The sequence below is a fragment of the Protomyctophum parallelum genome (assembly GCF_964188405.1).
Source record: "Protomyctophum parallelum genome assembly, chromosome: 12".
NCBI lineage: Eukaryota > Metazoa > Chordata > Actinopteri > Myctophiformes > Myctophidae > Protomyctophum > Protomyctophum parallelum.
This window is the reverse complement of record NC_139712.1, coordinates 15,962,779-15,989,714: the sequence shown is the minus strand read 5'-3', so window position 1 is coordinate 15,989,714 and position 26,936 is coordinate 15,962,779. Positions and strand designations below refer to the sequence as shown.

The 26,936-nt window shown below is 41.8% G+C and overlaps 1 protein-coding gene across 1 annotated transcript; it reads left to right on the top strand.

The window, feature by feature from the left end:
* The first annotated feature begins 9,727 nt into the window (after positions 1-9,727).
* pck2 (phosphoenolpyruvate carboxykinase 2 (mitochondrial)) lies at positions 9,728-26,500 on the top strand. Its single transcript, XM_083778195.1, has 11 exons — positions 9,728-10,333; positions 16,798-17,007; positions 18,697-18,881; positions 19,410-19,480; positions 20,149-20,284; positions 21,196-21,383; positions 22,275-22,437; positions 22,750-22,965; positions 23,283-23,420; positions 23,900-23,995; positions 24,879-26,500. The coding sequence occupies exons 1-11, from the start codon at positions 10,302-10,304 to the stop codon at positions 25,346-25,348; spliced, it is 1,905 nt and encodes a 634-aa protein (XP_083634321.1). The 5' UTR covers positions 9,728-10,301; the 3' UTR covers positions 25,349-26,500.
* Positions 26,501-26,936: the final 436 nt, after the last annotated feature.

Genomic DNA, 26,936 nt, shown 5'->3' with positions numbered 1-26,936 from the left:
TGTTCAGCATCCCCACAAGCCAGGTCCTTGCGATAGGTCCCAGGTGCTGTATCATTTCTGCCAGTATGCCATCAATCCCTGCTGCTTTTCCGGGTTTCAACTTTCCCATTGCAGTTTCACATTCTTCTAAGTCGAAGGGTTTGGTTTGAGGGCTGGCTGATTGTGGTTGGTCTGATACCACTGTGCGATGGTATTCTATGTGGGTCGGTGGCGGTGTTGGTTACAACTGTTGGCCACCAGTTGTGACCAAGACCGCCACCGACCCACAGGAGAATACCATCGCACAGTGGTATCAGACCAACCACAATCAGCCAGCCCTCAAACCAAACCCTTCGACCTAGAAGAACTTGAAACTGCAATGGGAAAGTTGAAACCCGGAAAAGCAGCAGGGATTGATGACCTACTGGCAGAAATGTTACAGCACCTGGGACCCAACGCAAAGACCTGGCTTGTGGGGATGCTGAACACATGCATAGCACAGAAAACCATCCCTTCTGTCTGGGAAAAGGCCAACGTGGTTGCAATCCCTAAACCTGGCATAGACCCATTATCCACAAAGAGCTACCGACCCATTTCCCTCTGCATCACCTACAAGGCTATATGAGAAGCTGCTACTCCAACGCCTTGTTGCCACTCATAGATACCAAGCTGACTAAAGACCAAGCTGGTTTACGTCCCAGCCGCTCCTGTGCTGGACAGAGCTCAACCTCACCCAACACATTGAGGATGGGTTTGAGGGGAAACAAATAACTGGAGCAGCAATCAGAGATCTCTCTGCTGCCTACGACACTGTCCAACACCGCACAATGGTCAGGAAAAGCCTCCTCAACAACAGGCGCTTCTATGTTCAGTTAAATGACCAGAGGAGTAAATGGAAAGCCGAAAAGAACGGCCTCCCACAAGGTAGCGCGCTCGCCCCCCTCCTTTTCAATATCTAAACAAACGACCAGCCACTTGAAACCCAACCCATCAAAAACCCAACTATGCAGCTTCCACCTGAGGAACCGAGACGCAAAAAAAGAACTGAGCATCACAAACTCTCAAACCATACCCACCCCATGTAACTTGGAGTTACACTGGACAGTTTAACGTCATGCCCAGGACGAAAAGTTATAGAGAACACCAACATGACAAACCCTACACTTAAACCCTCTATATTTAATAAAAAACAATTCTGGACAGGAATCCTGTATTGCAGGGGTGCCCAAAAGGTACATCGTGATTTACCAGTAATCACAAAGGCTGTGCAGGTAGACCATATGGCATGCCCCTGTATATAATCTATCACTTGAATTAAGGTGACTTGACACCAGTTCAAATGTTGCACACAAACATCAGTAGCAAAAGTACAAAGTTATTGTGACAGTAATAATTGCTATAGTGTGTGTTCAGTAACAGGAATATTCCTGTCTCTCCAGCCCTTTAATAAATAGAAAAGGGTTTAATCAGGAGTTGTAGTAGCCACAGGATAATCAAAGCGGTGGATATTGCTCTTGTCTTCATGTCTTTATGTATGTAAATTGTCTTGTTGTTTGTGTTATGTCAAATGCGTGTATACGTGTTCTGCATATACTTGGCTGCTGTGTTGCAAGATAATGGGAGTTACTGATACTATGGGACTGAATGGGAGTGAAAGGGAGGTACTGTTACTATGGGACTGATACTATGGGAGTGAATGGGAGGTATTGTTACTATGGGACTGATACTATGGGAGTGAATGGGACTGAATGGGATGTACTGTTACTATGTGACTGAATGGGAGTGAATAAAAGTGAATGGGAGTGAATGGGACTGAGTGGGAGTGAATGGGAGGTACTGTGACTATGGGACTGTGTTTAACAAAAAGCTGGAGAGACCGGGAGACCTCTGTTACTGAACAAACACTATAGCAATGATTACTGTCACAATATAGAGCTATTTAACACTGTTACTGAACACACACTATAGCAATGATTACTGTCACAATATATATTTAACACTGTTACTGAACACACACTATAGCAATGATTTCTGTCACACTATAGAGCTATTTAACACTGTTACTAAACACACACTCTATAGCAATGATTTTACTGTCACAATACAGAGCAATTTAATTTAGGTAACCAAATTGACCCCAATAGTAGATCTTTACACTCTCAATAGTTCAATTGTTGTTAAGCATCTGCTTAATTTCCAAAAAACTACACAATTAGAGAATGTAGAAGATTGCTACTTTTGATCCTTTAATTATATAATGCTGATTGTAGCATAGTGGTTAGTGACTGAGCTTTGTTAACATGAGTGCCCGGGATCGTTTCCCACCAATTTCAAAGAATGTTTGTTGCTTCGCGCCAATTTTCACAGAATGTGTGTCCTTTACCTACCAAACAATACTCTTCTCACCTCTAGTCGATTATTTATTCAGCGTTTGAAACACGGAACAACATTTGACGCCATCTAGTCTCTCAGACCCATTTGAGCCACTGACCACCATTGTGAGAGTCTATTAATGTGAAATGGTGGTCCGTGGCTCAAACATGTTGTGTTTAGAATCTGTGACCAGTGCCAGCAGAATATGCCTCAACTCGATTTTTACAGATTACAGTAAATTATTAAAGTACAGAATGTAAGCTTTCATATGATGTATCATTCAATGAAATTGGACAATAATTGAAGGAGATATGACCATCTAAAACTTGTTGAAACAGAAACCCCAAAGCAGAGAATAAGCCATGCAAAGAATCCTGAAATTTTAGCACCACTTGAATGGGTGTGACAATAGATACTTGTCCACAACCCTAATTTCTTGCATAATCACTCCCCCACCCACTAACCACTCCCCCACTAGGTTAAAGTAAAAGTAAGTTAAAGTAAAGAAATATAGGACTGAAGTTGTTTAGTGTATATTTTGTAATAATACAATCTAAAATCTAAAAAGTAAGTAGGCTAACAGAGTTTTCAATGGATATAGGCTATGTAGTTTTAGACCAATGCTTTAACATGTGTGCAATGAAACAAAGGGCAGAAGAATGAGATCTAACACCTTAGGTGCCCCAATAAACCCTTTTGAAAGTACAACAATTCAATTTAACTTATACACTACCTGGTTGTAAATAGCTGCAGTACAGAATTTTATGCAGGTCTACTTTAAGCAATCAAAGTCAGACAATTGACCCAGTATTTTGCTATTTAAAAAAAAACAGATACAGCAAACAGTTAAGTCATAATGATCATTAGTCAATTGATACCGTTTCGTAGCCCTCCAAGCAGAACCCAAATGCTACTGAAGTTTCTGACATTTGTTCGACCCAGTGCATTGGGTCCTGTTCCTCGTCGTCCATGCCACCTGATTAAAACATTTACTGGCTCATGTCTACATGTTAAAACGCCTCCCCGCGCTGTTTGACGATATTCTTCAGTATGAGGCTTTCTGAATATGTAAAGTATAAGTACACATACATACCTTTGCGAATATCTCCTGTGGCGCGGAAGCCGTTAAGTATTTTTAATATATGTTTGCCCGATTTGGAAGCTTGGATTCTTCTTGTTTATTGACACCTCATTGTACCGCCTATCTGGCTAGCTAGTGGCGCTATAGCTATGACACAGCAGATCAGAGGCAGGGACGTAGCCTCACAAGCCAACCGCACACCGGGAGGCGGTACAATAAACGGTAAACAAACAAGAAGAAATAAAGCGACCAAATCGGTCAAACAAAGATTAAAAATACTTAACGGCTTCCGCGCCACAGGAGATATTCGCACCGGGATGTATAGCTACTTAAAGTTACCGAATTCAGAATAACTCAAGGAAAATAATGGCGTCACATGCCGCGGGGCCTATTTTAGAGAGAATCTCCACATCCGCATTTAGGAATTTCCATACGAAAATACAGTAGCGAGCAGGGACCCAACGTGAAACTCAACAAAATATCAAAAAAGTTTTACGTAGGGTCCCGAAAGGGGCTAACCGTTTCGTAGAGACGGCCTACACGACGCGTGATCTTGGCGCTGGGTGCGCGAGGGAAAAAATAAAGCGATTTCCCGACATTTCCTTTTCAATTGATACCGTTTCATAGAGACGGCCTACACAAACGTTCTATATACCAAATGAAAGCCTGCATTTCATAGTTTACATAGTATATAACCTTTTTTTAAATGAGCAAGAAATGAGCGACACAGACGGCTAGCTAACTAGGCTAGCTAGCTTCTAGCCTGTTGTTTGTTGGTGAAAGACTCCAAGTTGGGAAGTGTATTTCAGCGAGTAGCTATACGTGGTTTTGTTTATTTACTCCAAGCTGGGAAGTGTATTTCAGCGAGTAGCAGCGAGGGTTATACTTTACAGAAAATAAACAAAACCACGTATAGCTACTCGCTGAAATACACTTCCCAGCTTGGAGTCTTTCACCAACAAACAACAGGCTAGAAGCTAGCTAGCCTAGTTAGCTAGCCGTCTGTGTCGTGTGTTAAAGAGCAAAGAGCCAAGATCATACGTCTTATACGTTCTTTTAATCATAACTAGCTCATTTCTAATGTGAGTCTATAAATGTAACATGGTGGTCCGTGGCTCAAATACTTAATGAATAATGGACCTCGACTAGATGGAAAAACAATTGTGTTTGTTTTGGTAAGAAGGAAAAACACTCGGTCATCGACGGGCCCGTTGTTTATAAACCTTCAACAGTAACCATTCCTACTGAAACACTGTTTTACGGTTTCGTACAAACATCATATATAAACATCATAACAAGTAACTTCAAGTGATAGACGTTTGAACACAAAAACAACAACAGCGTTAAGTATTAAATAACATTTAATCACTTACTTGCTCCGAAGACGGACCCGGAAGATGGTGACGTGGCACTTCCAAACAAACACTGACCAAGCCGACCTCCACGCGTCTCTTCCGTATTTGAGGACGGCGGCACTTCCTTCCGGTGTGAGGCCACGCCCGCGAGATTTAACAGCAAATCTATTGTAGTCATATTGTAGTGATCCTACTTACATCCGGGTCCCTTGGTCCCATCCGCTTCTAATGCAAAATAGCTACATAAAACGCGTGAATCTTTTCTTTTTTTTTTACAATAACGTTATTTGTCAGAAAGGAAGCCATTGAGGGTTAAAATGGGTCTTAATGCTTCCAACTCATATAACTGTCACCAACAACACTTTTAATGATATTACATGAAGCAGACAGCCCTGTGATGAAACCTTTAGCATTACACTGTGGATAATACGTTTTTATTCACAATGGAATGTTATTGTACTCTTAATATATCATGGTGTAGCACAGCACAGTAGATTCATATTTCAATCGATCTGCGATGTTAAAATTGTGCAAAACTCTGTTCAATGAATGGCCTCTTCTGCTACATTAAACATTACTAAACATTAAACGTTACTTATACCTGTTATTGAGACTCCTATAGAGCATGTTGACATGGATAGCTTGGTTAGTAGTATCTCTGTTAGTTAATGCAGTTTGATTGATTAAATTAATAGCCTATTTTATTAGACAAAAATGTAGAACAGTAGTGTCATAGAGTGGAAAATGCCATTTGGTTTAATGTCACAGAATGCAGTGCCACGTAGAGCAGCATGATAAATGGTTAACTTTATAGTGTGTTCAAAAATGGCATATCTGCAAGTTCAGTGTCTTGAATGAGATGTGCTGTGAGTTTGCATATCTGCTATTGTCCAGCATAGGACCGTTGCACAGTGAAGTATAAACAAGGCTTTAGGATTTATAAGTCGTTTTTAGAATATAATAGAATATTCACTCCAGTGAATAGCATTTATCCATTTAGATAACTTTTTGATGTTATTTAATTACTTATTTTTACACAGAAACATAATGTGTGTCTTTACAATAACTGTAATGTAATAATAATACTAATAATGTAATGTAATAATTATTAATTAAATAACCTTATTTTATTCTGAAGGCAACCGGATGTCTTAAATTAGCTAGCTCTCAGACAGGAAGTTCTAAATTAGCTCAAAAGACGGAGCCCTTTCCAGTTTCCATCTTTGAGCCTGAGTCTGGTGCATTGTGGGATTTGCAGTTGGTTTATTTTCGTGAACTACTGGTACTCGAGTCGTTAGCCTGGCTCCAGTGAAACGAAATTAGTCTCAAACACTCACTATATAAAAACAAAAACAATTGGGCTACTCATTCAACTATGCATGATGATAACTTAATTATTATTATGTCACATAGAAACAGTGATTTACTGATTTCTAAATTCTAAACTAGGTGTTTTTTGTTTCATTCGCAAATAACTTTTACACGTAAAAGCCTGCTGCAGTTCTAACTATGTACTGTAGGTGGGGTGCTTCTCCTTATTGAGTTTTTACACTAATGTTCTTTTGGCATTGCAAGGATCAAAGTTATAACTGGCATCTCTTGGGCTTCTAGCTATATCTTCAGTACAATGGCACAATGTAAAATCTGAAAAAATGTATCTGCAGCTGAATAAAGTGCTTGACAGTGTTCAGTTAGCCTACAATAAATTCTAATGTATATTTTATGTATTTAACACAAACGGTAAGTAACATAATAAGTGCCTAATTAAATTTAACATAAATAAAAAAACGAAAAAAACAAACAAACAAATACATTATTTATTCAATATTTATATCCCCGCCGTATGGACTTTTGATTAGTCATACCTTACTGTACAAGTTAAAGTATCTATCATGTCAACAACTTTGCTGGCTAAGGACAAGTCTAAAGACAAATATAAGTGTACAACGCCCTTGAAACCACCCTTTGTAAACTAAATCCAAAATCAATCACACTGTACATCAATCATAATGTCATATTATTAATATCGAGTCAGGGTTAAGTGTGAATATTCAAGCAGAGGAACAGCATTTACAGATCATTCAGGCCTAGACCTCCAGCTCCTGGCCGTTTTATCATATTGCATTGCAATTCATTTGGATACATGTTGGAATAATACAATGGAAATACGATAAGCTTTTGGGCTTTTTTCTGTTTTATCCTTTTTACAGATATAGGCCCATGTACAAATATGTTCATATATGCATTTTTGTCAATAAAACCCTAAATCAGTCAATCAATCAATCAGTCAATTAATAATCACTCTTATAAATATTTATGCTGTTATTCATTTCTGGGTATTTGTTGAGAATTATTCTGGGCTGAACAGATGAGATGGGGGAAAGAAAATAGATAGACACTGACAGACATACAGAAAAATATATATTTCAATAACAGCATCTTTGTCATCATCTTTTGGTGTGTGTCATTTAAAGGAGAATTCCATACTAAAAGGCTTTCCTACCTTTCTTTGTAGTTGTTACGTCCCCATCAAAGAGGTCCAGGTGTTATTTTGTGCAAAAGCTCCTTATTGGCTATTTCCCCTACCATAAGCCCTAAATGAATTGCATTAAATTGAATGGGAATTGAATGGGGCTATGGGGTGTTGTGCTAATTCGCTTATTTCCATTGCTTTGTATATATCCTCTCTTCATAATGTAAATATTATCCCAAGCGGCACACTTTACTACTTCTTTCGATGGAAATAAGCGAACTAGCACAACACCCCATAGCCCCATTCAATTCCCATTCAATGCAATGCAATTCATTGAGGGCTTATGGTAGGGAAAATAGCCAATAAGGAGCTTTTGCACACAAAAAAACACCTGGACCTCTTTGGTGGGGACGCAACGACTACAAAGAAAGGTAAGAAAGATAAGAAAGCATTCTAGCATGGAATTCTCCTTTAAGCATGTTCTACAATCTACAGTTCCTGTATTTTACCTGACAAAGGCTTGTAAGGTTACAGACTGACCCATTGCACTGCCACATTGCACTAAATACATTGTCAATATGTGCTTATGTCACAAGTCAGTGAGTCACCAGTTTAAGCTTCACTGCATTGGCTTCCGATTGTTTTTAGGATTGATTTTCATTCTAAATATGTCCCAAACCACAGTGACACAGTGAAGCAGCTTTCTGCTTCTACGGGCCAACGGTGTGTAACAGCCTCTGTAGACATTTTTAAAGCACATCTCAAGACCTACTTGAGCTGTGCTCAACACTCTACACTGCTTTTAAATTCCTTCTTATTCATGTCCTCACTGTATTGCATTACTGCTATTATTTTAATGTTTTATGCCTTGCTTTTCTTTTCTTTTTTTTCTCCATTGCCCTGTAAAGCACTTTGAGCTGCATTTCATGTCATGAAAGGTGCTATACAAATAAAGTTTTATTATTATTATTATTAACAACAACAACAAGACCCCAAGGACACATACCAGGTTCATGCAAGGAAACATCTTTGGTACAAAGTGCTGTGGCAAAGTTGAATGTGGGTAAACAGTATTGCATCAGAGCAACATGACATTGTAGAACAATGCAACACATGCAGACTGACAGTAGAATATACAAAGCCCATTGATTAATATTACGGAAGCATGCAGTTGCTAAATATGACGTGGAAGTGACGTAGCTCTACTGGTTCACATTTTTATTTGTGTGTGTGTGTGTGTGTGTGTGTGTGTGTGTGTGTGTGTGTGTGTGTGTGTGTGTGTGTGTGTGTGTGTGTGTGTGTGTGTGTGTGTGTGCATGTTTATGTAATCTTCATGCATGGTTGGCTGCTGACTCTGCTTGTCATCAGTGATCAGAGCATGAGGTCTGGACTCTGGAGTCTAACCAGAGACACTTTGGACTGTCACCTCTGTCTCTCCCTGTAATTATAATTTTTGTAAGCAGCAGTGCTGCACTGCCTGCACATACATCTCCTTGTTCTTTCCTGCATGCAACTAGTGCATGGTGTGCATACTGTGCAATATCTAGTGTGAACAATGTTCAATACCTATGTAAATACAATAGCATTTGACTATTGATCTGTAGCCATAGCCGTCATCACAAATGTGATAAGGTCAGCACATTGATTGATTGATTGAAATATTTATTAACAGTTTGTAGAATTTACAGTACATTTTAAGCACAAACTCAATACAAAGACTGTCAACTGTGAGTGGACGACCCAATTAAGCATTACACTTGTTTACAACAGGGTCCACATTGTTCAATTCATCAAAACATTTAAAGACATACAGACATTTAGAGACATACAAATACACATTTCTATGTAGCTAAAGTACAGAACAGGAATTCATCATATGGGAAGCAAAAAAGGGAAAAGATACAATATACAGTGAGGGAAAATGGGGGGGAATTTGTGGATATGGCCGTTATTAGCCCAAGGAGTGTTTTTTGTGCGAAGCTAATGCTTGGAATGGATTCATAATCATGAAAACCTCCTAGAATGACATGTCACATAAAGCATAATGAAAATGTGAGAATCTTGCCTTATATAGGATGTTAATGGTGCCGAAGATTAGCTGGTAACAGACGCACAACTGTTACCATGTGCAAAACATACTCTCTCCCCACGCCTTCGGCCTGGTGGAGACAATTAGTTAGTTATACAAATGAAAATTACAGGCTGGTGGCTGCTGATTCTAGACTACCAGAACAGAAGTTAAGCCCCAGACCCCAGACCCCAACCCCTGTAAACGCTTTATTGCCCAAGTATTCACCTCCAGGTCAGGCTCCCCAAGTATAGCCCAAGTACACTAAGGAAGACGACTTGTTTGTAGTAACAGAGGGAACTTGCATCAGCCACAGAGCTCAGCCACAGCCAGCAGGGGCGGTCTGATTGTGTGATCGGTGTCCCGTCATGTTGCAGAACAGAAAGCACAAGAGGAGTGTGGCGTCAACCACTGGCTGGAGCAGAAAAGGGACCAAATAATGATAATAACCTATGAGATTGAGTAACATGGCGTGTTTTTAGTCGCCGTTCACTTTATATTAGATCGATCACCGACGTCGCTGACTGAATCTGGTTTTATAGATGCCTGGGACTCTGGGAGAGAGATTAAAGACGTTCGATGCAGCATCACAACGAACTTCAGGAAACTACTGAGTTTAGCCTACACGTGGAGGGAACACGGCATTGACAGTCATTGATTGTCGTCGCTCAGGGATGTTGTTGTTGTGTGCATTAGATTATTAATGCCGCCTCCTGTAAAACAGTACCTGTTGCATCAAAGGGGGGTGTCGGTCGGTGTACACGTGTTTAGAGTGCAAGGGTCTCTCTGTAAACTCAGCACTGGACTTAGTGGACTTCAACACACGCCGCAGACCAGTCGCACATGAGTTGTGATCTGTTGTAGCCACCACAACTCGGTCCTCTCTGTTTTCCTTAGTTATATGTGTGTATATCAGAGTTTTATAAACTATTTAATTATTATAGCTAGATCTTTTTTTATTACCCGCCAAAGATGTCGTGCCTGTTACTAGGAGTAATACGAAGGTGAGTGTGTACATAATGCAAGTATTATACTGTATGTTAACTGTATGTTAATTATTATATAAGTTGTTGTATCTCTGAAAGGGGGTGTGTTCATTCATTGCATTTACACTGACGGTACATGGTGTACTGTTACTGCAGGCTACTCAGTAGGCCTACTATTTTAATCGTTCTGGCATCGTTTCAGTGTGATGTGATCAGTCAGTGTCGCTGAATAGGCGATATTGTTCAACTGTAAGGTCAGGACAAATATTTTAACAGTACAATGGCTATACAGATAAGCTACCTATATTTGCAAACCTATTTCAACTTCAAGATATGGCCATTGGCACTCTTCCTAGATACATATTCTATTCATATGTGTTTAGGACACAGTTATTAGGGCACACACATAACCTTTCTTGTCCACATTGGCAATATTTTATTCATATATTGATTAATATAGATATAAAGTATTATTAAAGACATTTATTTGGTAGGTGTGATAGATAACAAGTTGGGAAATGTGTTGAATCTTCTCAGCTGTGTTAGCATACCGGTAACTGTCAAAACTCAAAATCTGACACAGGAGTGGAGCTGCCAATGACACTGACAGGATAGGACAACAGCCACCAATGTGTTGTGTTGTGTTGCTTGTCCTTATTGTATCCTGTATCCAAATCTCTACATTTCCTGTTCTTCACTACTCTCTTCCTACTCCTAGGTTGTGTGGTCCAATCACACAGGGACAGAGGAGTACATACTGTGAGCACTCCCATGTGCGTGTGTGTGTGTGTGTGTGTGTGTGTGTGTGTGTGTGTGTGTGTGTGTGTGTGTGTGTGTGTGTGTGTGTGTGCTTGCCATAGTATGAGAATGCATGTCAGACCATTTCACAAAGAATGCAGCATGTGAAGACTACTTTATATTTATTCTTAGATCGTGGTGCTCGCCAAAAATAACGCTGTGACACGGTCATACAGCATAGATTCGAGCATTACAGATCAGAAAGAAAGTCTAATGTTAATTTGTTTGTATTTGTCCTGAAGACATTTTGAAGGACATGCCCCATTATAACATGTCCCATGCGATTCATTGCTCCTAAGGAGCATCCCATGTACTTCCCCTGAATGAATCCCCCCTGCACTCAACAGAGGCACGGCATGTCTACTGTCTAGGCCCAATGTAAAACACAGTAGGCTGGCTGTATGCAAGATGTGCATGTAATGTAAGGCTCCACCTACGTGCTGTTATGGCTTGCTTCATGTGTGTGCTGTGCTGTAACTAGACTATGCCCTGTGGAACTATTGACCGATGCGGAGTAGTGTGGGTGTGCGCGCTTATGGAGCATGTGGATTGGCCTGCTGATTCAGAGGTGTGTTTGATCGTACTGGGGGGGGGGGGGGTAAAGGAACTGTGCTCTGCTCACCCGGAGCCAAGCGACAGCAGGGGCATGCGCTTATAAGAACTGATACATTATATTCCCATGGTTATCTATCTCCTCTCACTATGCATCCACTCAGCTAGGTGCTCCGTTCTTGATAAGATCCCTGGTTACGCCCTGTAGTTGGTTACAGCTTTGGACTTCCAAAAATGCAAGGAAAAAAGTGTTTTCTCTTTTGGTTTGTCTTGTTCAAAAATGTTAATAGTACAGTAAAGTACACTACAGAACAATCACAAACTTTATTCAAAATGTTTCAAAAATATCTGATCTATAAGTTAAACGCTGTGTCGCATTGTGACGCGACGTGAGATTATAGATTGTCTATTCTTTAATTTCTTTAAGGGCAGTGTGCAGCAGCAAAAAAGATAGCTCAGCATTTTGGCACAGTGCAAGCTTCACCACTATGCTAAATGGAACCATGTTTAACTTGTGTAATTGTTTAACAGACTCGGGGGATGGGGCGAGGAGAGATGAGCACAGGATAGGGGGAGGGAGAGAAAAAAGAGAGGGAGAGAGTTTGCGAAAGAATGGAACCCTTTGGGCATCAAAGGTCATCAGGGGATGATGAGGTCTTTGAAGGAATGACATAGAATGAGGAACAGAGGAGCTGCTCTGTGCACACTTGTTTGTTTCCCATCTAGGTCTTTTGTCGCACCAGCCAGTGTCTCTACTCCTGTAGGCAAGCAAGGACCATTCTGTGTTTATTGATTCACTTTGAAATCTGACCTTTAATCTGATTTCACTTTCTAATCAGATTAGAGTTTTGACTCTGAGCACTGCACACATGATTATGGTGATTTGTAATGTGATCGAGCACAGGGGCCATGATTATCTTTGGCGATAACAACTAACAAGGAGGGGACTGTCGGTAATTTGAAGAAAGGCATATTGATCTATTTGTGGTGGAATTATCCTCATATTTGCGACCCGACTATAGATAAGCGGTTGAAGATGGATGGATGGACATTTATGATCAAATGTCCAAAATGTATCCGTATTTCCCCCGTATCCGGGGGAAATGCATGTGACGGATGTTCTGGCCCGACACTTCGATACACTCTCTGCCTTACGTTGTGTGACCAGTCTTTTCTCTTTGCAGATGAGTAAGGCTGAGACCGAGGCTACTTAAACTGTGTATGCTACATTTGACCAGTGTCCCCCAGTCGTATTTCCAAAGCCCTTTCCTTTTCCCCCTAGGCCACACCAAATCTCTTTGCAGAAAATAGCCGATCTACAAGCTCACAACCCACTGTCGATGTGCTGATATTTAACCCTTCACTATAATGATGACATGCCAAAAGTAGAGAGTAGACACCAGGGTTAATGTGGTTAAGGAACAGGTTAAAGTTCCATGTTCTATAGTAGTCTGAACCTTGAGGTTGGGTAGATGTTGTTCTTGGCATTTCGCCCTCTCCCCTTGTAGTTACAACTACAAGTTATCTTCTCACTGTGGGCTTATAGGCTTGGCTATAGTATATAGCCTTTGTACTCGCATGCTGACCAAATGTGTGTGCATGCGTGACTTGCGTGTGCCCACTCCGTGCACTTTCACATGATGCACATTGTACAATGACGCCCTCAGTGCTGCCAATTGGGAGCTGCATGCCGGCGGTTTCACTCTCTTTCAACCAACCGCTCAAGTAAAAAAAATTGATTTGTGTTCCTAGTCGTAAATGAACCACCGACTTCTACGTGAAGCGCACGTGTGACTGTAATTATAAAGCAAATGACTAGAATTACACAAATTACGATTTATTCATCATATCAGTATCAGCAATATCAGCCTGAAAATATGAAGGCTGTAGAATCGGCCAGAAATCGGCACATCCCTACATATTTGAGTATCTCTATTCTGTTTCTGTATGTTTCCTATGTTGTGGAAGGGCGGTTCTAAAACCAAATCATTTTGACGAGTTGATGAAGATTCCATCTGAGGTCACCAACAGTAGCAGTGGCCCCCCCAACACGCATACTCATTCTTGCACCACTATACTTCAACGTTCAACTGATTAACTTCCATTGACTACATTCATGATTCATTAAACTCTAACCCCTAAACACCCTAATAAATCCATGTCCTAACCCTAACCAACACTGTCCTCAATTGATGTTATTTATCTCCTCTTGCTGTCCTTGTGAGGACTTAAGGTTCATTAAGTGCATGTATTGTACACAGTTACACACACACACACACACACACACACACACACACACACACAGAGTATTTCAGGTTAAGCCAGTCATCACTATGCACTGGTGCCTTTTGTTACAGTTGCAGCAAACTATAGGAAGGCAGAGAAAGGGATCACACACACAGGGCTTCTGTTTCAAACAGCGTGCGCAACTGAACCCCTCTTCAGTGGCTTGGTGTTGTAAATACTGTGCGCTGTTAACAAACAATAGGCTGGCCATCTCCTCTCCTCTCTCATTATGTGACTGAGCTCATTGCTGAGGTCTCAGGTTGCACCGACTAACCCCAGGGTAAAACGGCAGGCCGGGCAACGGTAGGCATGTCGCCGTCCCTGCTGTCATAGGAATGCCCCGCCCCGTAGTTTAACGGCTTTGGACTTCCAAAAATGCGAGGAAAAAAGTGTTTTCTCTTTTGGTTAATTACTGTGAGGTTATGAATGGTTAATGGGGTGGTGAGGTTTTTAATCAGATGGTATGCACGCACTGCACTCCCCCTGTAGATGACCACATGTCTCCACGTTCGGACATGCTAACAGTCCGACAGTCATTAGTCCGACACCCTAACCTAACGCTAACCGCAAGCACGACGCAACACATGTCGGACCAACGCATGTCAGGAGCAACGGGTGATTTACGCATAATAAGTGTGCGCACTCCGTCTCCACCACTACTGTGGGCTCTGTCTGTCGTGCAACTGTAGTCCCGGTATACCGGAAGTGGCATACCTGTTGCCGGTTACAGATCAACTTCCCATAGCTTCACTTGATTGGAACTGGAAACAAACAGGTTCCAGTTTCAATCTGGTTATGCTACTTTCAGTAACGTAAACCAAGACTACAGTTATGCACAGATCCTATATACACATGTTATGTGAGGTGTTATGTCAGGTGTTTCACCAGGGGGGTGTAAGGTAGTCTGGTCCACTGCGTTCAACGGACTGCGTACCTTTTCAGATCCGTTGAACGCAGCTAATCAGGCTGGAGCCCAGGCTAGGTGTAACGCATGAGGAGGAACATTTATCCATCTCGGTTTCAATCCCTGCTGAGCATTTCCCTGACTAACCCTTAGGAGTCAGTGGCTAGTGCAGTGACAGAGATCGCCTTGCCAGGGGCTCAGATAGGCTGAGGTTCGTACCACGCAGAAGACTCTGGTGTCTGACAGGGAGAGCCATTTCTATTTATTTATTTTTTATATAATTTCTTTTTGGTTTTTGCCTTTATTGATAGATTAAAAGTAGGCTGACAGGAAATGGAGAGAGCCCATGACATGAAGCAAACGTTTTCACTTTTCAGACTGGATTACCAGCCTAGGGGCCCAGACAGCTACGCCAGCTGCCCGGCCGAGACCCGGTTTTGATACCCGACCAGACCTTTTTACCACATAATGTGGCAGACTCCTGGGAGATCGACCCATTGCCCATGAGATCATGCCGTGACCGTGACCTTGTGGTCCAAAAGTGCAAGATCTACCAACTAAGCTACATATTTGGCTTATTTTGGCAAATAATATAACCAATCTATGTACTTGGCGAAGAGAGGGAGTGGACTTTGTATTATCCCCTGTGGTTTTTTCTGTGGTTAAGAGCAGATTGGAGATGTTAACACTGTTATAATAAAGAATCCCTTGAAAGGAAATAAATCTGACAAGAAAAACTAGGCCTCCAAATGGTAAATGATTTATCCCTCAAGTTGTTCTAGTTGTCAATCTGTTCCAGTCTGTCTGCACGGAAACTGTCTGAGCAGTTTAGCCTGTTCAACCTCATTCACTTAAACCTTATCGTGGCCACTTAAAAATAACCCAAATAAATCAAAAAAATAATCGGCTAATAAAAGGAGGATTTTTATTTACTAAATTCAACGCCGATAATTTAGCATCAGGACCGAAGTGCACAGCAAACTATGGTTATATTTTATATATTTTTTCATTTTATGTTGATTTTCTCCCCAATAGAGGGTATGCGCGCGTGACATCATCATACCTGGAAGTTATGCGGGAACGACTACTGAGTGGCAAAAACCTACTTTCTGGCCTTGACCAGGCCTTGGCCATTCATCCAAACAGAAAAGTCCTATTTGATTGCATTAAATGACTTTAAACATTAAATTCACTTTGCCACTCAATCTGCCAATCACTTTATGCATGCGCATACCCTCTATTTAGTCATTGCCAATTCCCCCCTCATATTTGTATTGGTCCTTGTGGGAGGATGTGTAAACACTGCAGTCTCATGTCTAACCAACCACTAGTTCAGTGAGTGATGGTGATTGACCCTGGCGGCTTGCTTTCCACTCACGAACATGACCAATTATGGTCAAAACGGTGGTGGACAGATACTTTATGGTTATTATAGTCTAAAGCCCAGTTCACCAAGGGTTCTCGCAACTTGCAACAACTCGCAACCACTCTGACCTGCAACGGGTCAATACAGACTTCTTCAATTTCTTGCAACTGGTTGCAAGATACTACTACCGGTAGTTTTGTTGTGTTAAGTATAGATAGATGGCAGCTAAGACAAAGACAAATATCATTCTGGTATTTTATCTTCCGTTTCCATTTTACTTTGATTTGTTAGGTTGCATGAAATATGAATAACATTGATGCAATAATTGATGACCATTTAATTATCCCAGATGTATTGCTTGCTGTACTTTAAATTAATTTAACTACCAGTACCCAATATTGGTACCCAACACAGACTAAGAAAAATATCCAAATGAACCCTTAAACAGGTCTGACTCTTGAGGACCAAATTGACACCTACGTAACGTGTCCATTTGTACACCCTCAGAGTTACGGGGGTACTTGAAGGTTGCAATCCACTGTCCTAAACACTCCATTCATTTCTCTTGTCTTCTAGGCGGGGTGGTGTTGGGGCCATCGGGGTTCGATCCCTGGCCTCCATCCCCTCGCTGCCCCCGGCCGTTGCCGAGTTCGTTAGGGGGGCGGTGGACGAGTGCAAGCCTGCCAGTGTACACGTGGTGACGGGCACACCAGAAGAATCGGCAAACATCCTGGCTAACCTGGAGAAGGAAGGGATGGTCAAGAGGCTGTCCAAATACGAGAACTGGTAAACACTGTAATGATGATCAGAATCAAGTTTATTTGTGCTGTACATTTGTATTACAGTTTCTCCGTACCAATCCTACTTCTCTTTTTACACCAATTATTAGAGAGCGTGACTAAAATAAATAAATAACTATATTATAAAATGGTCTGGGGGTATTCACAATAAACTTGGTTCTAGTACCACTTTGCGCTTTGTGAGACTCACCAGCCACTTATCTCCAATGTGCACATTAACCCATAAGTACCTCATAAGGAGGACACAGACATCAATCGACCTTTCTGTCACGCTCTCACGTCGTGTACACGGAGAAGACCGCGGCGTGCCAGACGCTGCGCTCTCATAAAACCAGATAAGAAGGAATAATACATAAAGTCTATTATTAAATGAACTTTCATCCCAGAGGATTATAGATGTATTTACTGTACTCATTATGGGGATCTTTATTACCCAGACACATTTATCTCCGTTTATGGCTGTGGTTGTAGATGAAAGAAAGTCCTCTTTCTGGGACACTCCTGTGTTACAGTAGCACTGCAGATGCTATTCTGATGCTATCTGACACACAGACACACAGGGAGGCGGGCAGAAGCTTCACCAAAACAGCCGGGACAACGCTCTGCAGACTCACTCCCAATCGTCCGCCGTAGTCTGAAAACAGGCCTCTTCAGACTCCACCTTAGCCCACAGCACTTGCCCTAGCCTCGACAACCTTGCAGGCATATGCAAAGGCTAAAATTATGTAATTTAGATATAGCATTCTATAGTGTTTACTCATAATTTATTGTACAGACATTCTACTGTTAGATGGTTATTTGTAATGTATTTGATGTATTACCATGTGTTGTTCTTGCTTACTGTAAATTACTCTGGATTAAGAGCTGTCTGCTAAATGTCCTAAATTGTATTTGTAAATAAGGGCTAATAGACAAACATTGTTAGGTTATAAAGTTCAACTGGAGCCACAAACCACCAGGAAACATGGATTTCAAATTATCCGGTTTTATTTGCTAGATAATGAATATTGGGTTCACATGATGATTGCCATGATGGTTCTATAAATAAAGAAACTAATAATAATATCTTTCTATATAAACATTAAATTATAAAGTATGGCCTCTAGATCATATTATACATTTCCTATTGCATATTCAAATAATAATTAGCCACATATCTAGTATAAGTTCAGAATATAAATCAGAATATCAGTTCAAATCAAATTAATCAATCTTAAATATAACCCACATCATGGAGGTGACTTACATTGAAACTAGTTCAAAGACGCATAGGTAATCATCGGCCTCATGCACACGGCAAACAAGGGTGGCTGTGTGGTTTAGTTGGGGATAAAGTGAGCAAGTGAGCATCCAGGCCTGCTTTATTGAGAGGAAGTGAGGGGGAGGAAGTGAGGGAGGCACTGCCACAAGTACTTCCTGAACCACCGTGGAGTCTCCTTGTGGAGCGGAGGGGAAATTACAGTTTATGACAAACATGACCTAGTCCTTATTTACAAGGATAACTTCTCTATATTGTCCAGCTCTTAACAGACTGAAATGAGATAGCCATATACAATATACAGAGGTCATCCATATAATATATAGTAGTCGTAGTCTCCACTGGGTCTCTATTTTCACTACTTCTGTCTGCTGTCTACTTGCTGTCTGATTCTTAACGGTCCTTCCTTGTTGACAGCTGGCTGGCGCGCACAGACCCCAAAGACGTGGCTCGAGTGGAGAGCAAGACGGTGATCGTGACCAAGAACCAACGGGACACCATCCCCATCCCCGCCGGAGGAGTCAAGAGCACGCTGGGCAGCTGGATGAGCGAAAGCGACTGGCAGAAGGCTAGAGCGGAGCGTTTCCCCGGCTGCATGGCAGGTGGGGGATTATACAACATCATTGTTTTTATTCTCCATATCACTACGATAGGCTCTGCACACAGAATAACTCTTCCTACTTCCTTCACAGGTGTTACTTGATGATAATATAATAATTAAGGCTCTGTTCTGATCAAACAGAGTCAGGGTGCTGCTATTGTGCATGTCGGCTCACGGGAAACGCTCTGCTACATATACGCTCTGGACATATACAATAATACAGATGTCTTCCATATAAACGAGAGCTAGTAGTAGTCTTGGTTCTAAGAGATCAGATTCTAAAAATGTCTTCTCCATCCTGAAAGTTTTCTGAAAAAGCTATGTTTCTATGTCAGTCGTTCTTCAATTTTTCAAAAATAGCAGACCTACAAGCTCGTAGCGCGCGCTATGAGCTTGTAGATCTGCTATTTTTCAATAGCTAAAGCATAACGTAATGGCTTCCCGCCCAATACATTTTCTCCATTTGCGAGCTTGATGATCATCACTTATGTATTATTATATGACCCTCTGCTCTTTACCCTGTCTGCAGGTCGAACCATGTATGTCATCCCCTTCAGCATGGGTCCTGTGGGGTCTGCACTGTCTAAATATGGTGTCCAGGTGACTGCTGCCCTCATAACATTGCATGAATGTGACTCCCAAATAGCCATACCTTTTTCCAGGTGTTGACAAAAACATCAACATCTTAAATAGAAGAATAAATAATAATCTATCCCTATTTTGGGCTTGTCATTATAGGCAAAAAGTGTCCAAAAATGTGAAATAAGTAAATAAAATAAAGAAATAACAGATCTATTGAGCTACTTTTGCACGACACAAAATATATATTAAAAAGAAAACCATTTGGCTTGACTATTCGATGAATCGGAAAAAGATTCGATGTACTAATCTCTAATAAAATAACCCATTCTGACCGGGCACCCATTTTGGTGTCAGCATCATGTTATGCTTTAGCTATTGAAAAATAGCAGATCTACAAGCTCATATCGCGCCACCGAGTGGCGCGATACGAGCTTGTAGGTCTGCTATTTTTGAAAAATCGAAGAGCGACTGACATTTCTAGAATCTGATCTCAGGTCAGAATGGGTTGATCAGACCCAGTGTTTGTCCGGCGGAAACCTCGTATGAATCTGATCTCAGGTCAGAATGGGTTAAAAAGAAAACCATTTGGCTTGACTATTCGATGAATCGGAAAAAGATTCGATGTACTAATCTCTAATAAAATAATAGATAGTTGTGGCCCTGATGAAGTTCTCTTCTCCCGGTAGGTGACGGACTCGCCGTACGTGGTGGCCAGTATGGGCATCATGACGCGCATGGGCACTCCCGTCCTCAACAGACTGGCAGAAGGAGAGGAGTTTGTCCGTTGCCAACACTCCCTTGGAAGCCCCCTGCCACTCAAAGGTATCACCACCAAGCATTTCACAATTACAGGCCAATTACATGACACCATTATCCCATTCTGACCTGAGATCAGATTCACACGAGGTTTCCGCCGGACACACACTGGTCTGATGAACCCATTCTGACCTAAGATCAGATTCTAAAAAATGTCAGTCGCTCTTCGATTTTTCAAAAAATAGCAGACCTACAAGCTCGTATCGCGCCACTCGGTGGCGCGATATGAGCTTGTAGATCTGCTATTTTTCAATAGCTAAAGCACGACATGATGCCAACACCAAAATGGGTGCCCGGTCAGAATGGGTTATTTGAGAGTCAATCGCAATCATTTTTGCATAATCATCACAATCGTTTCCAGTCATCTGTAGACGATGGCAGAAAAGCCACTTATTTTGTACACCCACAACGCGTCCAGGTGGTCCAGATGCGAAAGCTGGTAGCTAACTTTAAGAAAGTATAAAATTACTAAATGCATGGCCTGTTTAACCATAGTACTTTTTTTTAAGTTTGTTTTGAAGTCATTTGTCATATCTGCCCTGAGCAGTTTTTATACTGGGTCCCCTCTTCTTCAGTGAAATCACATGTCTTACGGTCTTTTTTTAACTGTATATATATGATGATTTTTTTCTTCTTCATAGAAGTGTATATTTGTATGTCTTTAAATGTTCTGATGAATTGAAAATGGAGGACCCTGATGTAAACAAGTCTTTAAGTGCTTTTTTTGGTTTCATCATCGTAGCAGATTTTGTATTGACCTGTACTTTTGTTGAACTGTACCCATTCTACAAACTGTGAATAAAATGTTCAAACAATCAATCACAATGTGTCACAACACTTGAAGATCGTCTCGCCCCAGAATAGGGATGCTAGAGCCCCTGTGGTTAATGGCAGACCTCTCTCTCTCTCCTCCTCAGCTCCCCTGGTCAACTCTTGGCCCTGTAACCCAGAAAAGGTGCTCATCTCCCACCTGCCAGACTCCAGACAGATCGTCTCCTTCGGCAGCGGCTATGGAGGAAACTCTCTCTTGGGGAAGAAATGCTTCGCTCTTCGCATCGCCTCCCGCATCGCCAGGGACGAGGGCTGGCTGGCAGAGCACATGCTGGTGAGAATGAGCTCGATGGAGAGAGGTTCACTTTGTGAATATTTCTGTGGTTTTCCATTTTCAGAATTTAATCAGTTTCATGGAGATTTAGCTCTTATGCATTCATCTGCTACCACTACCACTCCCCCTCCCACCATGTTGGAATTACGTCAGAAATTCCAAACCTTTCAGAAAGTTTACAATGGCGAATTGTATAGGAGGTTTCTTGCAATTCTTGTATATTACTCACTGCAGAAAGAACAATGATTCTGTGCTTTTGATGTCAGTTCTGATTACAGAGCATTTTGTACTCCTGTAATCAAAAGATCTATACAGGTGAGATTAGTATTACTAATGTGATTTCATTTGCGGCTGGAGAGGGGATTAATCATTACCTCCTTGTCCTAGGTAATAAATGGCTAAAGTGAAGTGAAACGTCCCTCAGTAATTCTTAGGTCTGATAAGATAAAACTTCGGTGCTTCTGAGTGGCGTAAATGTAACACAGAGTCCGGTTTGGCCGGATGTTGCAACAAACACAATTGGAACCTGTCAAGGCCCAGGGATTGTGTTCTTGTCTGACTCTTAAGACATCTGCTGGTTGGTTCAGTTTGGAGTGAATCTAGGGGAGATGATATGAACATACTTGTGCATCACACACAGATGAAAAGAAGAGTCTGGTGGTGACTCCATTATGTGTCAGAGTAAGCATGTGGTTGTCTACACCCTCCCCAGACCAAGAGTGGTGCAGGGGTTTTAGTATTCTGTCTAGTTTTCAACTAATACCATGGTCATGTTTTGGGCCACACACACTCACCTCTCTTGCAATTGCTCTTTCTTTATACACAACTTCCCCTCTCACCTCTTCATTTCCTCTTCCCTTCCCTTCCCACGGCCACTTTGTCCTCTCTCAGATCCTAGGTATCACCAACCCTCAGGGAGTGAAGCGCTACGTAGCAGCGGCCTTTCCCAGTGCTTGTGGTAAAACCAACCTGGCCATGATGAAACCATCCCTACCGGGTTGGAAGGTTGAATGCGTGGGAGACGACATTGCGTGGATGAAGTTCGACAGCCAGGGTGAGAGGGGAGAGGAACATGTGTACAATCACAAGCATAAACTTAAACAAACACACACACATGCTGGTCTGGTTGAATTAATCTTAATTTATGTTTTAACAGCATTACTTGTTGTAAAATAGTGCAGAATTGCTCATTTGGGAATGGCCCATTAACACAATCCAGGAAAGCATCTGTGTCATTTTAGATTTTAGCTATATATAGCATAATACGTTTTTCAGAAAACTGGATTTAGAACGCCTTTTTAATTTAGAATGGTCCTCAGGTCTAAGTGGCTCTCTCTCTTTATGGCCATTCATTTCTTTGTCACAGGAAAACTGAGGGCCATCAACCCAGAGAATGGTTTCTTCGGCGTTGCCCCGGGAACCTCCGACAAGACCAACCCGTACGCCATGGCCACCATCGCCAAAAACACAGTGTTCACCAACGTTGGCGAAACCAGCGACGGAGGGGTGTGGTGGGAGGGTCTGGACGCCCCCACGGGTGGGGTCACTCTCACAGACTGGCATGGCAAATCATGGAAACCAGGTACGTTTTGGGCTCTAGAGACCGTTGACCGGTTCTGTGTTATGAAACCTGATGCTCGCTAGGCAAGTGATTATCAAACCTTTTCATGTCAAGGACCCCTGAATTATTTGGCTGCGGAACCGTGTTGTTAAGTTTCATAATTATTCCACACGTTTAAGAGGTCCCTGTAACACACTTTGAGAACCCCTGCTTTAGGCTCACTTTGCTCACAAACTGTCAGTATTCAGTGTTTCAAATGTTGTATTTTTGTTGAGCAACATAGTTGTCAATCAAAGAATAAATGAAAATGTTTAACCATTTACTATGGTTTACCACAGGCAACTCTACTCCATGTGCCCACCCCAACTCCCGGTTTTGCACCCCGGCCTCTCAATGCCCCATCGTTGACCCCTTGTGGGAAAGCGAAGCAGGTGTTCCCATCGATGCCATCATCTTTGGTGGCAGGAGACCAGAAGGTGAATTGAAAAATATATATATATAATCTTTTTGGGGAGGAGATATCTTCTGAGAAAATTGTACTTTGTGAGTAGCTATGATGGAATGGTCACACAAACCTAAAGGAGAGCACACAATCATGTATTGATCTCAAAGCTCTGCTTCACTGTGATTTCAGTTAAGTTCAGTTAATTTCAGTTGAATAACCACACAACCGCGGTCGGTACAGCATGGTGGGTACGCTCAGTGCAATGACGACAACAGCAAGGTCATCAACATGTATTCACTGTCACAAGGCAATGTTCACAGGCAATATTGACAAGTTTGAAGTGGTCCTGGACGGTGTTCAAAGTCCTTGGTTGTTTTTCCCTCTGATTTACTGATTCTGTTCTAGAGAGTAAAATATGTTCTAAAACACACTATAACTCCACAAGCCATGATTGAATGATAGAGTGAAGATGTATACATACAACATAGCTAACAAATCTTTATCTTCCAGGAGTCCCTCTGGTGTATGAGACATTTAACTGGCGTCACGGTGTGTTTGTTGGCGCAGCCATGAGGTCAGAGTCCACAGCAGCTGCTGAGCACCAAGGTACACACACTCACACGCACACTTACTTTATGTTCAAACGTCTATTAGCAGGGATTGATTTGCAAACAAAAACAGAAGGGGACATTTTCCAAACCACTTTAACCCTATTTTTCCTTTTTTTGGGCTGGGGCTGTTTTCTCCCCAATTTAGTAATTATGCCAATTAATTCCTCCGTGTGTGACTGTGTGTGTGTTTGTGTTGTCACTGCTGTTGTATCCTACTGACTCACCAGCCATTGAGGAATCCTACTCCTCCTCCTGCCCAACACTAGGAGTACCTGCAGTGACAAATAAACACAGGCCAATTGTGTTCGTACAGGCGCTTGACAAAGCCGGATTCGAACCTCCAGCCTCCGTGGTGGTGGGCGGGCACTTTACCACTGCACCACCCGGGCGCCTACAGTATACTTCTGCATACGACAAATGGCAAAAATAGTAAAACAAGCTCACAATGAGTTGCATCGTGACAAGTTGTGAGCTTGTAGATCTGCCTAGCTATTATTAAAACTAAAAAGGATAACATTCCTCACATTTCCACATACATTGTGTCTCTAGATCGGATACTCAGAGCTGTCATACAATTTGAAACGTTGTACACTCTGGATATTTTGCCCCATGGAAAGGATGATATTGATGTGTGTTATTCACACATCTTAGAAATGGGGTACAATAGTGATTTGTTATTTGGCTTGATCTGTATTCTACTCCCAGCTACAGCTAGGTGAGGGAACACTGACTCAGGCCTGAATAGAGTGCATTGCAATAATCAAATCATGAAGAAATAGGGGCACAATTAAAGGCAATAAAATACATATATTTGTGTAATGATAAATTTCCTTTTTATAAGCATTTATTTTATGATATGGCTTGTCCTTTTCCTCCAGGCAAGTCGATCATGCACGACCCCTTTGCAATGCGCCCGTTCTTCGGCTACAACTTCGGCGACTACCTGGCTCACTGGCTGAGCATGGAGCACCGCAAGGCCCCCACCCAGCTGCCCAAAATCTTCCACGTCAACTGGTTCAGGAAGGACCCCACCTCGGGCTCCTTCCTCTGGCCAGGCTTCGGCGATAACGCCCGCGTGCTGGAGTGGATCTTCAAGCGCTGCGGCGCCCAGAGCGAGGATGAAGGGGCCAAGAAGAGTATGATCGGCTGGTTACCACAAGAGGGGTCAATCGATTGCTCTGGTCTAGGCGGAAAGGTGGATATGGGCGCCCTGTTCGACCTGCCCAAGCCCTTCTGGCAGAAAGAGACCCAGGAGTTGAGGGCGTACTTCACCCAGCAGGTGGGAGCTGACCTGCCTGCTCCGGTGGAGGCCGAGCTCAAGGCACTGGAAGAGAGGGTACGGGATTAGAACCTGAACCCAAGCGGAGTCTAGTGGGAGCATGGGAGCAAGTAGAGATGGAGTCATTCATTAATGACACGGGATTAAGCAAGTAGGGGTACAACCGCAACCACTGATAGATAAGTCCGCTTCTACCGCTTATACAATGTTAAAGCCCTCATTCCAGGACTAAAGCCTAAAGTTATGCTTCATTGCACAACGGTGTCCCTTGACAAGAATAACAGTTTTTAGGATTTTAGAATCTGTTTTCAGCGAGCAACAGCACTGCACGGTGAAGCATAAGTTAAATTTAATTTGTGTTTTCACTTTTCTCCCTATAACAAATTTGTATCCACAATATATTTTGTCACTTCACATGGCAGTAGCAGAGCCCTCTGATCTGGGTGGCTCTGACTTATCTTGTGTTTGACGAAGGCCAGAAAGGCCGAAAGGGTAGGGTGGGTGGGTCTGGAATCACTTTACATTGATACTGTGTTTGGGGGGTACTAGGGAAGGAATTAATGAACTGTTTTTAAACTCACACTGCTGTTGCACCAAACAGATTTCAAGATTAATTTTAAGATTTATATTAAGCTAAATGATAATTATGCAACATTCCTGTCTTATTCCTAAGCTGCAATGCAAACTGAATGCAGAACACTATATATACTATGGTCAGTAATAATAACACCTGGCATGATGACTAGGGGATCAAAGCACAATCAATGTAGTCCAATAGTGCCTTACCGACTTTTATTCAGTCTCTAGGCTCCTAATGTTTACAAGAAGTATTCTCAGCCAGGTTCTGATTTTTCCATATTTTAACTATTTTAAATAACCCTTTGCTCAGCTCCGAGTCTTCTGAAATGCTCCTTGTGTCAAGATGAATTCAGCTTCGTCTACCAATACTGTGAGAACATTTTATCAGTGTTCTGTTCAGTGGAAATACACTAACAATATTTTAGAAGAATCCCATCGTTGTTGATGGTCATGTTGTAATTTTTATTCTCTTTTTTTTTGCCACTTTTTATATTGACCTCTGATATAAACACATGATTCCTCATAAAGTTTACACAAGTCATAGGTGAAATGTTGGACCAATAAGACAGACTGACATTACCACGGATAATGTGAATGTCGAGATTTTTATTACAGTGCAATGAATAAATGACCTCCAATTGAGACAGTGTTGGGTCTTCATATTCATGTTTTAATTAATACAAACGGATGGATACAAACACACAAATACACTTCTCTCTCGCTCTCTCTAGTGTTAAGAGTTTCTGTACTATTAGAGTCTATATTCTGATAGCAAGCATTCGTATAGTATAGTCCGTCTAGCAATGATTGCTATAGAGCTATTTAAGAAAATCACTACTGAACCTTTCATGCTTACCTATTTGTTAGCCCTCCAAGCAGAACACAATGGTACTGAAGTTTCTGACATTTTTGACGACACAGACCATGGGGTCCTGTTGCAGCAGTATCCTGCCACCTGGTACGCGGACATAATAAAATAAACACCGTGTTTACGGCCTGTCTGCGCTCTTTGACGACTTTTCTTTTCGTGTGAGGGCTTCTGAATCTGTGAACTATAAGTACCTATACATGCCGCTGC

Excerpts from the sequence above, each read along its gene's own strand:
- pck2 (XM_083778195.1), top strand. The coding sequence starts at position 10,302 with ATGTCGTGCCTGTTACTAGGAGTAATACGAAG. Across the intron at positions 10,334-16,797 it reads TTACTAGGAGTAATACGAAG|GCGGGGTGGTGTTGGGGCCA; the intron begins GTGAGTGTGTAC and ends CTTGTCTTCTAG. Across the intron at positions 23,421-23,899 it reads TGGTGGCAGGAGACCAGAAG|GAGTCCCTCTGGTGTATGAG; the intron begins GTGAATTGAAAA and ends TTTATCTTCCAG.